Below are 18,251 nucleotides of genomic sequence, written 5' to 3' on the forward strand. Positions count from 1 at the left end.
TAAACTCAATCTCTTTTAGCAAAGCTGCAGCAGCTACACAACAGTAGCACCTTGGAAAGAAATGATCTTTAATTAATATTGAATAGCGCTGTTTAATTAACAACCATCTAGAGCCAATCAACCCTAATGCAATCTGCTCTTACACTCCTGACAGTCCCTGACAGACTTTCTAAGAGGTTTCCGAGGGTCCCCAAGTTGACTTTTGGACATCCTAGATAGAACACTCCCATAGAATCCAGTGCCCTCTACTGTGCCCCCGAGTCTTTTAGGGCCCCACAATGAGCTCTAGAAACAACAAGACATGTCCCAGAGCTACTGAGCATGCTCTAGGGAGCCCCAGACACATCCCACAACACCATATATAACCCTCTCACAGCTCATCAATGTGCTCTACGGTTCTTCATTGGTTTCCCTGTGTGCCCTACTGGACTCCAAGGACACACCGGGTGTATTCAGCTACACCGTAACATACTCACAGAGCCCTCCAGGGTCACACTAAAGGATTTGCCATGATGCTCCAACTGCCCCAACCACTGGAGCGCCGCACTTAGCCTCTGACTGCAGCACACACTTGGATGCTCACTTGTTTCAGTAAACAAAGAGCAGCTTTTATTCAAGGATATTTTTCTTTTCTAAACTTCAAAAGTTGCATGTGCCTGGGTGATGGGGTTAGAGGGACTGTTTCATATAAAACCAACAAGAAATAAACATCTGGTACAAAAAGGTAACAAAATTCACATTGTGTACCATTGTGTTATTTATCTACAACTGTCGACAATACAACAAAATTAGTTATAAAAGATTGCTTGTCAAAACATTAGTGAAAGATATGCTCCAAACGCATACTAATCAGTGTGATCGAATACAAAGAAAATAATCATCACAGCTTTAGAGCTTTCAAGAGCTGCCATGATCATATGACTGAAGAAAAGCAACCATGTTTAACAAAACAAATGCTTTAACTAAACAAAGGCCTAGGTAAAAAATGTATGCTCCACCGCCACGCATATTTGCTGGCAGGAACAATGGGGTGAAAAAAATGCAGCAGATATTTAAACTTCTCCTTATGGTACATGTATGCTTTGAAGAAGTCTCTCCAGAAAAAACAAGGTCTATTTGCAGATCCTAACAAAGGAAACAGCAAGAAGCAGAAACAAATGAAGCACGTCACAGACAGGATCACAACGTAGTCCATATACTGCACAATAATTGAGAAAAATAACCCTGGAGATGAAAAGCAAATCTCCCTCCTCACTGGAGCCTGAACATCTTCAGTAAACATTCTACCCCTGGCTTTCCTTCCCAGTGTTCTTAGCTGGTATTTCTGTGAGGGAGAGGGAGGCTCTCGTGAAGATACTTCATGCTGCCATGCTCTGAGAAGTCAGAAACAACGTGATTGTCCCCTCTCAGCAACCACTTCGTAGTTAAGAGTCCTTCAATTCCTACTGGTCCACGTGCATGGATACGAGAAGTACTAATTCCAACTTCAGCACCTGCAGAAAACATAAAAGATAAAAGTTACTCAGAATGTATTCAAATTGGTATTATACAGTTTTGCATCCTTAGGTAAAAAAAGCCACCCAGTGACCTGTCTTTTTCCATTCCACTCAAAGTGTCAGAAGTTATGTTTACCTGTTCTGATGGAGAAGTTAGTTAGAGAAGCTTAATTATCACATTATAAAATGGAATTATTTATACTTCTGGCTGCTACAGTGTCCCTTTCAGAGAGAGGGAGAAGCTAGAAAGGTAGGCATGTCTTCTACAGATTTTACATATTTTGCTGAGGGTTTACCCTTTGAAAAGTAAGAGCCAAATTAGTCAAGACTGCAAGCTAGCATCCTTTTTTTATAATCTCATGGAGAAGACTCCTTTAACACCTTATAAGATCTTAAGAACAACTTTTTAGCGTATGGAGAACTGCATATTCCAGCCAGCACAGCAGTAGCCTGCTCTAGAGACTTCTAGTTGTTTCTGCTTCAGGAAAGACAGTTTCCCTTGTCTGCAACTTGTAGTAACTGTACATTTGTTTAGGTAACTGCTTGGTTGCAGCCTTTCTTTCCTTCCATACCACTGGACTGGCAAACTGGACAGCAGCTCAGTCTGCCCAGCAGAAACAAAATTTTTTACACCATTCCTTAAACCATTAAGAGAAAGATGAAAAGAATAAACTGTTCACCAGTTTCAGATCCTGTGTTTTGTCATTGCATGCATTCAACGTACTTTATTCTGATATAACAGAACCTCAACTGACCCAAAATATTTTTGCTCCCTACTGCTAAACTGTCTATACAACAGTATTAGCTAGTTCTGACCGGAAAGAGACACTCAGCTGTTATATTCTGCCTGAATGAATGGGCTATGACTCAGTCTTTCCTGCTGTCTTCTTCCTGTAAACCTTGTATTAGGCAGTATGATCAGAAACTAATCATATTTTTCAGGACTGAGATGAGTATTTGCCACACTTTCCATGTATCAGTAAATCCGACAGTTATTTCTGCAGCGTTTTCTTCCTTATTCTCCTATTTAAAGCTGGAATAGAGTCAGTTTTCTTAACAGTGGCTGGCATAGTTCTGTGTTTCGGATTTACGAGAAAAATAACGTTGATAATACAGTGATATTTTAGTTGCTGTTGAGCAGTGTTCACACTGTGTCAAGGACTTCTTAGCTTCTCATTCTGTCCTGCTAGTGAGGAGGCCAGGAGTGTGTAAGAAGCTGGGAGAGAACAGAACTGCGGCAGCTGTCCCAAACTGTCCAAAGGGATGTTCCATGCCATATGACATCATACTGAACAGTAACACAGGGGAGCTGGCTGTGGAGGCTGCTATTGAACAGGTAGTGGCTGTGCGTTGGTCAGTGGGTGGTAAGCAACTGATGCATCACTTGCTCCATGGTTTTGTTTTTTTCCCCCCTCCTTTTTCTTTCCTATGAACTGTCTTCATTTCAACCCATGAATTTTACCATTCACCTCCCCAGTTCTCTCTCCAATCCCACAAGTGGAGGAATAGTGCTAAGCCACATTCTGGGTTAAACTACAACTCTTACCAAGTCCAAACCTATATCCATCAGAAAATCGGGTACTGGCATTCCAGAAAACACAAGCGCTGTCCACATGCTGGAGGAAGAACTCTGCTGTTTTCTCTGGGAAGAAGTGGAACAGAAAATAGAAATCTTACAAAAAAGAACGATCATGCTCTTCAATAAACAGAGCCTCATACAGTGAACAGATAAAACAACAGAACTTTCACAAGTCACATTATCAGACAGTATCTAAACAGCCTGGATCAAAACATTCATATACACCTTCCCAGTTATCAACCACACACAGCTGCAAATGTTACAAGAAGCCTGCAGTGATAAAAAAAAAGTTGAAAGACATCTAACTACAACTACAGTCTAGACCCTACAAACCAGGTTAGTTGAATGACTGGAGTCAAGGAGAAAAGACCCACATCATCCCAAATATAGAACTGTTCCAAACAATGGCAAATCCCATATAAAATTTATACTGTAAATAAGACTTCAGAAACAGAATGCAGAAACCCCACACAAAATCAGCTAACTAACCCAGGTTAACTCAAAATACACAGGGACGGAACACCATCAAGCAGAGTTGTGCAGGCCTAATTGCTCCAGAGGACACAATTCTCTCTAAGGTTGCAAACTGAAGGTCAATCACCCTTAGCAACAAGGCCCACGATAAAGATCAGCTCTACTTCCTGTACACAGCCTAGTAAATCACTAAGGGGCCAGCCCTTGGTGGTAGCAGCTCACAGTATCAAATGTATGCATGCCTTTTGGTGCCACTCATTTAAGCTTTGCAGGAAGTACAGAAGCACAAGCTTGCTTGAATCTCACACTGATGAGTCAGAAATCACAGTCTCACCCCAGCTGACCCTCATCTACTTTACGGCTTGGACTGAGAGTCATCTTTTGGCTGGGAGCAGCTCTAGCAATGTTCTGAACTAGCACAGTGTTGAAAATGCATGTAAAACATGTACTAGGGATGGGAGCAACACAGAGGAACACTAGTTCATAGCATTAAAAGAGCAAGAAACTGTGAAGTGAGATAAATGCAGCTTTTAAACTACAGATGCAGAGCTGGGAAATAAAGGACTAAGAGAGGTGAGGAAAAATATTTGCGGTAAATATTTCTGTTTGCAAGACACAGAAGTTACATGGGAAGGCAAAGTACATACAATGTGATCTTCCCTATAATCCATTCCTACCACAAAAGCTCACCTCTTCATCTTAAAAAGGCCTAAGGACATCTTCAGAATTCAGGAGATGTTCCTGCAAAACCACCTGATGTGTTCCAGGAACACAAAACGATCTACCTGGCAAGAACAGATTATGCCTACCCCGGAACCAAGGTAAGAGAAACTACTGTAGTGTAGTTATGCCAGCACCAAGAGTGAAACCAAAGCAGAAAGAAAAGAAACAAACTGGTCACAAACCATTTTCTGTGATGATAACATCTGTGTGAGAACTTCCATACTTGTGGATATGTTCAACAGCCTCTTGGACACTGTCCACAACCTCAATGCAGCACTCCAGGTCCCCATATTCAGTGCGGAGAGATTTCACTTCCGAGGGGCTGAATGTTAAGTAAGAGGCAAATTTTGGGCCTGCGTGAATCTTCACCTGCAACACCACAAATATGTTGTGATTCTGACCATACCAACAATTTCCAGGTTCACATGCAGCTTGTTACTCCAGATCTGGCTAGGATGAATTTTATTTTCTTCATACCAGACCCTATAGTGATACATTTGGATTTATGATCAAAACAAATCACTGTTTTGGCTGTTGCTAAATAGCGATTTGACAGTTCTACAGCTTTTTCTTTTTTACCCACAGTGAGAAGGTTGGGGTGTGCAAAAGTTGGGAGGGGACACAGCCACAACAACTGATCCAAACTAACCGAAGGAATATTCCACGTCATGTAACATCACACTCAGCAATAAAAACTGAGAGGAGAGGGGTTTTGAGAAAAGCAGACATTACTCAGGGACTGACTGGGCACTGATCTACAAGTAGCAGGTAGTGAGCAATTGCATTTTCATCATTTGTTTTGTTTTTATCCTTTCTTCTTCCTCTTTGCTAATTTAAGTATATTTTTACCCATGAATTTTCTTGCTCTTGCTCCTCGTCTGCTGCAGGGAAGTGAGTGATGAGTTGGATGATTAGCTACTGACTGGGATTAAAACAAATCTGTGTATCAAACTTTCACTACATGCAATGCAAGAAAAATTACCCTAAGTTTTCAGACACTTAGTAAATACAACTAACAATAAGGGACAACAGCTGACATTAATGTTGACTGTCCATCATGACAAGCTCCTATTCCAGGGCTCATGTGTAATTATTTAAAGCCATTGCATTATTTAGAGAGAAAGACATCTGGCAGGACACTACAACAGTAGTGGCAATACAGCTGTAACACTGCACCTAGCTTGTGTACCTGCATTTTTAAGCAGCAAGTGCAATGCAAACAGTAGCCACAGGAAATCTCCCTTTGCAAGTCTCGTCTACAATCTTTACCTACTTTCAACCTTTTATTACATAAATTAGCACTAGCCCCTCTGAAGCATTTGTTTCAGACACAAAAGAATTACTGTCCAAAACAAGACAAGTACTCACACAGGTTTTTTACATACCTTATAAAGAAAATCTAACGCACCATCAAACTCTGAGCTTAATCCTAACAGCCAAGATACCTAAACAATGAAATGGGGGCCAGGAGGGGCAGGCGCTGAGCTCTACTTTCTGAGGACAGGAACAACACAGAGTTGTGCCAGGGCAGGATCATACAGGGTGTTAGGGAGAGGTTCTGAACCAGAGGACAAAGGGCACAGCACAGGCTTCTCAGGGCAGTGGACATGGCCCCAAGCTACAGGAACTCAAGGAGAGTTTGGACGTCGCCCTCAAGGATAGGGTTTGAAGGTGCTGTGTGGAGCCAGGAGCTGGAACTCTTGGGTGTCTTACAAATCAGTATATTTTATTACTCTAAGGGTAACACTTCATAACTGATACAGCAGAGAAATATCTATGGAAGTGAAACAAAGGAAATTCCGACATGACAAACATAAATAAGTTTCACAGGGGAACAAAGTTTTGGAATTCTGGACCAAATCCCTAACATTTGAAGGTTTTTAAGAGCAGTATGTGTATGGTAGCATTTTCTCATAAAACTACAGATTCTGTTGATTTTGTAATCCTGTCCAATATGTGCAGGCTTCATCTAGTCAGATTGGACAGCAGTATCATCACATCCTCCCCACTACATTAAGGGCTGGGGGCAGTTATGTGGTGGTGGAAGTGCACTGGTCCTCATGTTCCTTCCCTCCAATACCCAGAGATCTATCCTTCACTCTCCCCTTCCCAAAATACAACAACAAAAAAGTAAAAAAATCCATTAGGTGAGGACTCAGTCTTGATTATATACAAAGGCCAGCTTCTCTTACTACAATCTGTTTAACATCATCAAAACACAACGCCTATTTTACCCCATTTTCCCTGCATTAATTACTGCTTGCACACTGTCAAATACATGCTGCTGTATGAAGTTTAATATATAATTCAAAGTACTTTACAAACATTTAAATCCTGATGCACCTCTGCTACCTTTACTGGCAAAACATTACTCATGTCAAGACATTTAAGTCATACAGTGGCCTTTCACTGTTCCTGTGACATAACAGGAGGAAAAACAGGTGGGAATAAAGGCACAAAAGATGAAAGGTTTAAAATAAACATAAATGATGCAGATTCTAAAAGAAGAAAAACAACATGGAAATTGACTGAAGTAAGAAGGTGAGTGAACAGATTAAATAAGAACAGGCTTTAGGTGTAGGAAGGTTACAAGCATTTAAGTCAGAATTGAGAGCAGCAGAGGAAGGGTTGTGGATATGCTCTTCCATAGGGGAACGATTTATTTATTTTTTTTAATACATAAAAGGAAGTATCTGTATCCCAGAAATGGCACTCAGTTATCCTAAAGAAGATGCTTCCCAATCATTCCCGTGGAAAAGCTTGGGGTTGTGTGGAGAAGACAAGAAATTTCTCCATTAAGTTCACTTGCATCTACAAAGAGACACATGGATAGCTTAAGTGTTACATCATCACAAAACTACATAGGGCTACGTCAGCCAGACAAAATGCATCTAAAATCATAAGAAGTAAATAAATCAGAACAAAGAAAAAACACAAGTATACATTGACTAACCTGTTCTACTCTCAACATGTCTATGATTTGATCAAACAACGGTGTTCTCAGCAAGTCTCGATGAATTAAGAGTGTTTCCAGAGCATTACAGGCAGCAGGATATTCACACTTGGAGTCTCTGACTGAGGTTTAAGAGTAGAGAATTGGTTACATAGCATTTATGACAAAAATTTTGAACAGCACATGAATTAGCAATTATCATATTATATTTCAAATATGAAGCTCTGTTACACCCACAATTCAAGCCACCCTCTAACTGCTTACTTATTCGCGTGACCTTTTCAACACTGGCATCCGTGTCCACATAGACGTGACAGATTCCTTCACTGTGTCCCATCACAGGGATACCCTTTGCAGCTTTCTGTATGTTCCTGACTAGCTGGGATGAACCACGTGGAATTATTAGATCTATCAGCTTATCCAAACGGCAGAGATCTTCAACTTCCTCTCTTGTATTCACCTGTGGAGGTTGCGATACAAGTGGTCCATTGTTTGGAGTCTCAAGTTCCACCTGTTCTTCTTATACATAGCAAAGCATTGTTGATTTAATTATAGACACTTACCAGTTGCACTGCATCTTTGACTCCATGAATGGAAAGTGCTTCTTGCGTTAGATGATGAAGGATTTGATTGCTATAAGCTGCCTCTTTTCCTCCTTTAAGTAGCAAACCATTTCCACTAGCAATGGCCAAAGCAGACACCTGTCAGAAAGGAATGTGAAGACAGACAGAAAAAACAGGAAAATAAGGAAAAGACAAAGCAATCCACCTCTTCTCTGAGAATAACATCTGCAAAATAGGGTTAGAACAGAATTCTAAATTCTGCTCTTACTCAATTATCAATCTACAGCACCAAGTAACTGAACATATAATCCAGAAACGAAATATCTTAACATTTCAGGCACAAACTTGAGTTTTCGGAGTACTACTGGCAGAGGTAGACTGCAGTGATTAAGTCAGAGGAAACCCTGGACGCAGGCTCCGGCATGAATTGGGTAGCTGTATAAAATAATCTCAGATGTTAAGAACTCCTGTTTCTTGTCATTCTGACTGGAAGTAGTTAATAACCCCTTTCTATGAACAACACTTTCATTGTGCTGTCTAAAACACAAATATCACAGGCGGACAACACTTGAGGTAAGTGGGAAGGGAAGCAAAAAACTCGAGATAGTAAGCCCAGCACCAACTTTATCATGCTGGTTTCCACATTTATAATCAGAATGAACTTCTTGTCTTCCTGTTTATGGCAGTAAATTTCACATATTTTGAGTTCAGCAATACAACAGGACAACTGAACATTTGAATTCAGCAACACAACTGGGTCTGTACAGACTGGAAGGCTGTGCAAAAATGAACTCAGTAAACTTCTACAAGATCAAGTGTAGGGTCCTGCACCTAGGGAGGAATAACTGCATGTACCAGTACAGGTTAGTGGAGGACCAGCTGTATAGGAGCTCTGAGGAAAAGGATTTAGGGGTCCTAGTGGACAACATGCTGGCAATGAGCCCTTGCGGCCAAGACAGCCAGTGGTATCACAGGTATGCCAAAAACAGCATGGCCAGCAGGGTGATGGAGATTAGGGAAGTTATCCTCCCCCTCTACTCCGCTTTGATGAGGCCATGTATGGAGTACTGCATCCAGTACCAGGCTCTCCATTCAAAAAGACAAAGATCTTCTCAAACGAGTCCATCAGAGGGCCACAAAGATGATTAGGGGTCTGGAGCATCTTCTGTCCAAGGAAAGGCTTAGAGACCTGGGACTGCTCAGCCTGGAGAAACTGCAAGGTGACCTCATCATTATTTAGGAATATCTCAAGTGTGAGAGTCAGGTGGATAAGGTCAGACTATTTTCAGTCATGTGCAATGAGAGAATGAGGGGTGATGGGCAAAAACTGCAACGCGGGAAGTTGTATACAAAGACAAGGAAGAACTTCTGTACTGTGAAGGTGACAAAGCACCAGAAAAGGCTGGCCAGAGTGGTTGTGAAGTCCCGTTTTCTGGAGATATTCAAAATTCATCTAGATGCCTTCCTGTGCAACCTGCTCTGGGGAATCTGCTTTTGCAGGGAGGCTGGACTTGATCTCCAGAGGTCCCTTCCAATCCCCACAATTCTGTGATTCTGTGAACTACACAAAAGAAGAAATCAGCTCCAGAAAGCTCCAACTCCTTTTTGGAAGGTAGACAGAAAATTACCACTGTTGAAAACATACGCCTTATCTGTCCAGCCTTCAGATGCTACATTGAAAGCCTCTTTAAAGAGGTGGGGAAGTGCATGTGATTTTTTTTTAAACCCTTGAGAGTATGACAGACATGATAAAGCTCTTTCCAGTCTCACTTTACTTCTGCACTCCTTTAGTTGTCTTCCTCACTTCAAACCCATTCAGAACGATCTCACAAATGGTCCACCTATTTAAACAAAATGCATTTCTTTAGAGAACAAAATCACCTCCTCTCCAGACCTTTCAGAAAAAAAAAATAAAAAGCATTTGAAATTTCCTATGGAAATTATAGATCTTCATGGAAAGAATCTAACAATGAACATCATAGAATAGTCTGGACTGAAAGGGACATTAAGGACTGTTTAGTTCCAATCCTACTGCAATGAGCAGGGACACCTTACAATAAGACCAGGTTGCCCAAATGCCCATCCAGTCTGGCCTTTAGCACTTTCAGGGATGGGGCATCCACAGTTTCTTCAGGCAGCCTGTTGCAGTGCCTCACCACCTTCATAGTGACAAGCTTCTGTCTTACATTCATCTAAATCTACCCCTTTTTTTTAGCTTAAAACCATTACCCTTCATCCTATCACCGCACTGTCTAATAAAGAATCTCTCTCCATCTTTCCTATAGGCCTCCTTTAACTACAGAAATATTGCTATAAGGTCTCCCCAGAGCCATCTCTTACCCAGGCTGAACAACCCCAGCTCTTCCAGCTTCCTTCATAGAAGAGCTGCTCCAGCCCTCCAAGCATCTTTGTGGCCCTCATATGGACCCACTCCTAACATGTCCAAGCCTTTCTTATCCCCGGGGGGTCCAAGGCTCAACACAGTACTCCAGAAAAGTTCTCACACGAGCAGAGTAGAAGGAAGTGTGGCCAGAAGGTCAGCACTCCTTTTGATATGGCCAAGGATCCAACTGGCTTTCTGGGCTGCCAAGTCATTTAGAATTTTTAGATCCCTAATATCCCCAAGGTCCTTCTCAGCAGGGCTACTCTCAATCAATTCATCACCTAGCCTGTATTCATACTTGGAATTGTCCCAATCCAAGTGCAGGCCCTTGCCTCGTTGAATTTCATGAGGTTCACAAAGGCCCACCTCTCAAGCTTGCCCGTGCCCTTTGGATGGTGTCCCTTCCTGCCGGTGTGCTGAACAAACTGCTCAGCTTGGCATCATCTCTGAACTTGCTGTGGGCACACTTGATCCTACTGTTCAGGTCACTGACAAAGATGTTAAATAAGACCAGTTCCATTACGCAGCCTTGAGGGACGCCACTCATCACTGGACCCACCTGGACATCAAGCCGCTGACTAATTCTTTGAGTGCAAACATGCAACCAATTCCTTATCCACCAATTGATTCATTTATCAAATCAACGTCTCTTCATTTTGGAGATAAGGACGGTGTTCAGGGCAGCATCAAATGTTTTGCATATATCTAAGTAGACAACATCAGCTGCTTTTCCTTACCTAGCAATGGCGCAACCGCATCAATGAAGGTCATTACATTTCTCAGACACTATTTGCCCTAAGGGGGGCTGTGCTGGCTGTCTCTAGCCACTCTATTGTTTTCCATGTGCTTTAGCGTTGTTTCCAGAAGGATTTGCTCCATGATTTTACAGGGCACAGAGGTGAGATCGAATGGCCTGCAGATACCCAAATCTTCCTTTTTTTTTTTTCCTTCTTAAAAATGGGAGTTATGCTTCCCCTCTAACAGCCACTGGGAACTTCAGCAGACTGACACAACTTCTGATGCAAGTAGGTGTCATTATCAGACCTTTGCTCATATTGACTGTATGCTGACAAGATATGCATGTCAGAATTAACCAGACTCATGCTTAGCAAGCAGTTAACCTGATGGCACACTTTAGATGTTGATTCATATGGAAGGACGTTAAATCCATCAGTTACCTACCCTCAGACCAACTCCTTTCCACTGCTATTGTTGTCTGGGTAGGAACAATCTTCATATTTGATATTCTACCTCATTCTGCTGTTCACAATATGAAAAGAATATTGAAAAAAAAAGGAATACTTCAGAAAGAGTAAAATAAAGTAAAATGGTGTAGGAATCTTACCATACCTCATATCATGCATCTTTAACTTCTAAAATTCGACATTAAAAAGCAATTTCATTGCATCTTGTTAAGTGTCTGCCTCTCTAAAGATTGGTGTCATACGGGAAAGTTAAGAGAATACACTTGTTAAATAAACAATTCTGGTTTGCAAACATAAGATTAAAAGTAAGGCCATTAAAATGATCTGGGATAAAGAATGAAGATACAACAAATACATACACATTCATGATTAAAAGGAGAACAGAAGGCAAAGGGTTCCAAAACAGTTAATTCCCTTTAAATAATAGTAGAGTATGACTGTACTTCAGAGAAACAACTGGATTTGCTGCAACCTATAGGAACCAATCCACGAAAGCTGTTCCTAGAATAAAACCTAGTATTAATTGCAGAAAATAATCTTAATAAGGAAGTTCTTTGTTTGCTTTTTAAAATCTACTACTTAGAAAATAAGATCAAAGTTGCCTATGCAACTTTAGATCAGATTCCATATTTTCATGCATTTATATTAGCATTTAATCACAGTGATATTTCTGCTACATAGCTCTACAGATGAAGGTATTTGCCTGTAAGATACCTGCCTTACTCCTGACATATGATGACATTTACTTACAGTACACCATTTGATATTTTCACTATTCTTTCCATAACTTCAGTAAAGAACTCAAGCCATCTCTTTAAACCACTGCTTTTCCTCACGGTCATCTCTCAAGAACAGATCTAATTTTGCCACACCACAAGCATGCAGTATCAGTAAAGGACAAGACTACTCAAAGCCTACAACTTTGGGCTTTCTGTGCTGCATTTTTTAACACATATTCCAAGCAATTACAGTTTTTATTAACAATCTTTATTAAACAGTTTATGTTTACTCCTATCCTGCAGTTCAGCTGCATTCAGCAAGGACAGACAAGTGTTAGGAACCTTCTAAGCTGCAACTTAGGGAAGGAACTTACGTTTGGATGATACATGCAAAAACTGCATCAACTGAATGCAAGCTAACTCCTTCTTTGTAATAGGTTATGGAAAAGCAACCCTGAATAACTCTCAAAACTGCAGAAACAAGTCCCAAGAATTTGTCTGTAGAAAAAAATAAGCATGCAAACAAAATTCACAGTAGAAAAATTCAAACAAAAGACTTTTGAGGCAAGCCTTCCTGCAGCCTTACCCAATAACTCATCAGCAGAAATATACTTTCTTTTGTTACCAAGTCCCAGCAGAGTAGTCTGCCCTCCCTACGTACCTGTGGGAGACAGTCAGGACGGGACTCAAAAATCACGAGAAGAACCCCAATAGGCACTGTCACCTGCTCCAACTCCAGGTCTTTTGCTATTCTTGTTCTCCGAATTATGCGGCCAACACTGTCCTGTGAGGACGCCGCAATCTGACGTAGTCCAATAGCCAAGCTGTTCAGCTTTGATGTAGACAGACTTAGACGTTTCAACAAAGGAAGTGCCAGTCTCCCTAAAGGAAAGAAGAAAATGTGCTTGAGATAGATTTGTCTGTTTAAACTCAAGCAAAAGAGACCTAAATGGTGAACCTATAGAAAATTCACATATCTCCCACTCCTGAGCAATAAACCTAGCTAAGATTAATGTAATACATTAAGTCAGATAGCTATGATAGAACTAGTACAGCATGAGAATGTTCTTCCAACCACAATTAAATCTGACAGAGTACAACTGATGTGCATATGAAGTAATATCAACATCTAATAAGACATGGTTTTTCCAATATGAAATACCATTTTCATACCAATCCTGTACTTAAATTTCTTACGGATTTCTACCCTTGCAGTACTTCTGGAAAATCTGGGCAACACTTGCATCTTTCTATTTTACAGACAGAAATCCCAAAGCACAGACAAATGCACACTTCAGACCGGGCAAAAGCTGTCCAAGTTTTCTAGTCTGAATACATTCAGTCAGTAAGTTTACCCAGAAATGTCCCACCAAGTTCTCTGGTCAGTAAAACAACTTGCCACATACCTTCTACTGAATATTACCATTTGAAATGTAACAATTTCATGCGTTCTCGGAACATGGTTCTTCTTGGAGGGTATCAGTTTAAGTAGAAGGCAGCAATCCCCACAGGAGCCAAATATTACGTTAGCTAGCCCAGGAAATACGCACTTTTTGCATTACAGTTACAGGAAAGATATTTGCTGTCTTTCATTTCTAAAGTGAGCCTGCTTTGGCAAAAGAGAGCACTGTCATTCATTTATTTTCACAGAGCTGTTCCTGGTGCTTTGCAAGGTCTCACTAACTTCTCTGATGAATACACTTGTTGTATGTAATTGTGGAAGCTGCTGCTGTTTAAGCTGCTACCAAATTCTCCAAGTCCTGGTTCCACTAATCTGTGATAGCCATAATTCCCAATATCCGGAGACAGATGACTCTCATTCTGCTCATTTCCTTTGTGAGCCAGATGGTTTCATGACAACAGGAGTATGACAGACGAACTTGTAATATTACCTTTATTTTCCGCTTCTTCTAAGTCCTTCTTGTTTGCCAAGAGAATTTCTTCCCTTTGATCAGTTAGTAAGTCAGCAAGACGATAAATAATCTCTGCTCTCTGAAAGACAAATGTTTCTGAACTGCATTCTTATATAAAATCCACTGCAGTTGATATCTAGCCCAATTCAGTTCATTTCTACTAACCACACCTTCTGTCTTAACTTTCTGAATACCTGGTGCCAGTTGATTTTTCCAGTCTACACTGCAGTGAAAAATAAGGCTGAAGATACTTTGGTTCTTTATTATTATTATTATTATTTTGCTTCCCGTGCCCAGTCATCATACTAAACCCTCAAAGCTTAAGACCTCTTTGTGGTCTTTGCAACAAATGACATATTTTACCAAGTCAATTGTAAAGCAGTAATTTATTGACTAAAACTTCTCTTTTGCATGTACGACACATAGGAGCAAATGGGCAAAGTTATTCCAGTTAATTCTTCAGAAGCTCTGAAAAACCAATTTCTATATAGTAGATGTTATTGTAATGTTCATGAGCCCCACATGCAAGCACGTATTACATCATAATTCTGAGGCATACTATCTTTCTGGTCTTGGCATCTGTTTAAATATGCTACAATCCAAATGATGGATCAGGCACACAAATAATAGATTCTTGAGCCAGGAGGCCTGTTTGTGTTATAAATCTGTTTTCTGAAACTTGCCACACATTCACAAACTTAGCAAGTGAAGCCATATTTTCTCACCTGCTCAGGTTGCAGAGCAGCCAAGGTCCTGCCACCAGCTCGAGACATTTCACCTTGCTGCTCTACCGTAGGGCCTGTGTCATGGCATCAAAACAAACAAATGCAACAAAAAAAGCCCATGAGACGTGCACAAAGTTACAGATGTATGGAAATGAACACTAGCCCTTTCATCTTCTATCACTACTCAATGCAGGAAAACAAGTACAGTTGTAACAGGCATATCAAAGAAACTTACTGCATGTCAAAATAGGATATATCCATCTTATATCTGTCAGATGAAAAACACTGCCGTGTTTCCCAATATCTGTTTAAAGGCACCACAGATTCAGTAAGATAATTTGTGCCAGAGGGGAAAAGTACACAGCTTATGTCATAAAGACATAAAATCATAGAATGGCTTGGGTTGGAAGGGATCCCAAGGATCATCAAGTTCCAATCCCCCTGCCATAGGCAGGGCCACAACCTCCAGTTTTCATACTAGACCTGGCTGCTCAGGACTCCACCCAACCTGGTCTTGAACGCCTCCATGGACTGGGCACCCTGTTCCAGCACCTCACTATTCTCTCTGTAAAGAAGAATGCTAACTTCCCCCTGATATCCAATCTAAATCTTCCCTCCTTGAGCTTAAAACCATTCTGCCCTGTCCTATCATTGTCTAACCGAGTAAAAAGTTGATTGCCCTCCTGTTCAGAATCCCCTTTTAAATACTGGAAGGCTGCAATGAGGTCTCTTCACGGCCTTCTCTTCTCCAGACTGAGCAAGGCCAGTGCCCTCAGCCTGTCTTTGTAGGGGAGGTGCTCCAGCCCTCTGATCATCTTCATGGTCCTCCTCTGGATCCTCTCCAATGCGGAAAAGGATACCAAGATGGATAATTCTCAGGGTGTAGGATACTACTGAAAAAAGGGAAGCGTTTAAGTAGTTGAAGAAAACAGAAAGGGCTGCAAAACAGCATGGGAATGTAAAAATGATACTGGAAGCCCAAACCAATCTGAATAACACCTTGCAGAAAAAGCCTCTTTCCCTTTCTCTCTCCCTGTGTACATTTTCATAGAATGGGTTGGGAGGGACCCTTAAGATTACCTAGTTCCAGCCCCCCTTCTCTGTCCAGGAACACCTCCCTCTAGACCAGGTTGCTCGAGGTCTCAGCCAGCCTGGCCTAGAATGCTTCCAGGGAGAGGGCATCCACAACTTCACCAGGCAACCCGTTCCAGTGTCTCAGCACCCTCACAGTAAAGAGCTTCCGTCTCATATTTAGTCTATTTTGGAAGGGTTCCCAGAGAAGAAAGTTTTTTTTTCCCCTAATAGGAGCTCAAATAATCCATCTCAAAATGAAATTGTATGGAACAAATTTTGAAACAGAGGTAACGTGATGAAAATGTTTATGGTTGATACAAATTGACTGTAGTATAATAAAGTGAAAAGTGTCTATATCACAGTTTTTCCTATAAAGTATTTTTTCAGTAAAGGAGCTTGGTGTTCTGGTAGACACCAACCAGAACATAAGTCAGCACTGTGCCCTTACCACCAAGACAGCTAGCAGTATCCTGGGTGGCATTATGCAAAGTACTGCCAGAAGTTCAACAGCAGTGATCCTTTATCTCTCTCTACTCAGCATTGATGAGGCTGCACCTGCAGCCCTGGGTCCATTTCCAGGACCCCCGGCACAAGAGAGACCTGGACATACTGAAAAGAGACTAGTGTAAGGCTACCAAGATGATCTAGGGACTAGAGCACCTCTCCTGTGAGAAGAGAAAGAAAGCTAGGGGCTGGGGCTGTTCAGCTGGGAGGAGACTCAGCCGGGGGATCAATCTCATCAATGCCTGTAAAAACCTGAAGGAAGAGCATACAGAAAACAGCGCCAGACTTTTCTCAGTGGTGTCCAAGGAACAGAGAAGAGGCAATAGGCATAGACTGAAACATCGGAAGTTCCCTTCCATGGGCTCCTGAACATCATGAAACACTTTTCACTACAAGAGAGTCTGAGCACAGGCTAACATTCCACCAGTGCTCAGTAGCTTAGGTTTTCAGCCTTTCAGAAAAGGCCTAGGGAAGATCACAGAAACATCATTAATCTATCAAAACTCAAAGTTAGTCCTGTTGTCTTGTAAACTGAAATTGCATTTACATCTGGGCTGCTTCAAGAAATTTTCATTTTGCCCATCTCAAAAATGCCACAATATAACAAAAATGTTTCAGACGAGATGTGAGGATTATCATAATTCTGGAATAACTTCTGCACAAAGTGACTAAGATGAAAAGCATGATGAGGGAAAAGATGATGTCTCACATCATAGGAGTTGATCAGAGTTGACCACCCATGTTCTCCGTACAGAAAGCAGGGGCACCTGAAGCCAGCAGAAAGCAAATTTGAAGAGCTCTCCTGTCACATGCACAAAATAAAGGAGGCGGTTCTTCATACACTGCTAGCTCCAGAGTTCATAGACTATCTAATTAAAGTTCTTGCTTGCTGTGACTCAGTCTCATGGATACTAAGCACTTACATAGGTTCTATAGATGATTTGACCCATTCATACAAGAAATCCATTGAGCATTATTATACACACTTGTCTTACAGTGCAAGTCACAAATACTGCTCAATACTTGTTCTATCCTGCACGTTTGCTCTTTCTACAGTCATTGTTACACCGCCAGAGCAACAAAGATGCAGTAAAACATTCCCAACCTATAATATCAAAAGATTGATTCATAAAATGAATTTATAAAATGTATTAACTAGACACTATTTTAGTTCAGCAGCACATTCTATAGCATGCTTTCTTTCACTCCAAAATATTAAATCATAGAAGATAACCTCTACAACTAAAAAAGACAAAAATTCTACTCAGTTCTTTAGACACATACCTGATGCATCAAGTTAGGGAGGAAACATTAGCAGAGGATTCAACATTTTCTCTTCCAACTTCAGAAAATACCTTTCAAGAACCATTTGTCAAGCAGAACACTGTTTCCCATTTGTTGTACAGGCCTAGCTAATCTATAAGCTTTTAGCTTTTTTTATAATCTCTATAACTCCCTGTAGTTATGCTACCTCTATACTCACCTGCAGGCTTTACCTCTGAAAAAAAAGTTCCAACTTTTTTCCCCTCCACAATATCTGTGATGACGTGACCAGAGATCTTTGGGTGAGTTCCATTTGCAATCACTACAGAAGTGCCTCCTTGAAGGGCCCACAGAGCTGCTTTCACCTAAAGGATAGAGCCAGTTTCAGAAAATTCACTTGGTATTGAAATCCCCATTCTTAACAAGAGTTCTTTTTCTACTTTGATCTCCAGATTAAGCCTTCAAGCTTTCAGAGCATTGAACACGTTTCAACAATTTCTGCAACCTAGCATTACGTTAGATCATGCATGTTGATCTTTACTTCCCCGCCCTGAAGGGGATGCTGCTTTACAAACATACTTCAGATTTCCCTAATAGTCTGCCCTTTTCAAGACTTCTGCAGGTCGCTTTGTCTATATATTCTTCTTCAATATTCTTTACGTTGCAAACTCTTCTTA

The 18,251-nt window shown here is 41.0% G+C and overlaps 1 protein-coding gene across 4 annotated transcripts in view; it reads right to left on the minus strand.

Annotated features, from left to right (window-relative positions):
* Positions 1-867: 867 nt before the first annotated feature.
* ALDH18A1 (aldehyde dehydrogenase 18 family member A1) overlaps positions 868-18,251 on the minus strand; it is a 40,814-nt gene continuing 23,430 nt past the window's right edge. For all 4 annotated transcript variants that reach the window (XM_065746944.1, XM_065746946.1, XM_065746943.1 and 1 more), the window contains 10 exons: positions 17,795-17,939; positions 14,734-14,807; positions 13,988-14,087; positions 12,757-12,977; positions 7,789-7,926; positions 7,490-7,685; positions 7,226-7,347; positions 4,455-4,641; positions 3,043-3,138; positions 868-1,493 (listed from right to left, as the gene is read on the minus strand). In XM_065746944.1, coding sequence (XP_065603016.1) covers positions 1,312-1,493; positions 3,043-3,138; positions 4,455-4,641; positions 7,226-7,347; positions 7,490-7,685; positions 7,789-7,926; positions 12,757-12,977; positions 13,988-14,087; positions 14,734-14,807; positions 17,795-17,939 — 1,461 coding nt within the window. In that variant the 3' untranslated portion in view covers positions 868-1,311. The remainder of the gene's footprint in view (positions 1,494-3,042; positions 3,139-4,454; positions 4,642-7,225; positions 7,348-7,489; positions 7,686-7,788; positions 7,927-12,756; positions 12,978-13,987; positions 14,088-14,733; positions 14,808-17,794; positions 17,940-18,251) is intronic.

This window comes from Cyrtonyx montezumae, unplaced genomic scaffold (genome assembly GCF_038088225.1).
Source record: "Cyrtonyx montezumae isolate F1298 unplaced genomic scaffold, pur_monq_1.0 scaffold_4, whole genome shotgun sequence".
NCBI lineage: Eukaryota > Metazoa > Chordata > Aves > Galliformes > Odontophoridae > Cyrtonyx > Cyrtonyx montezumae.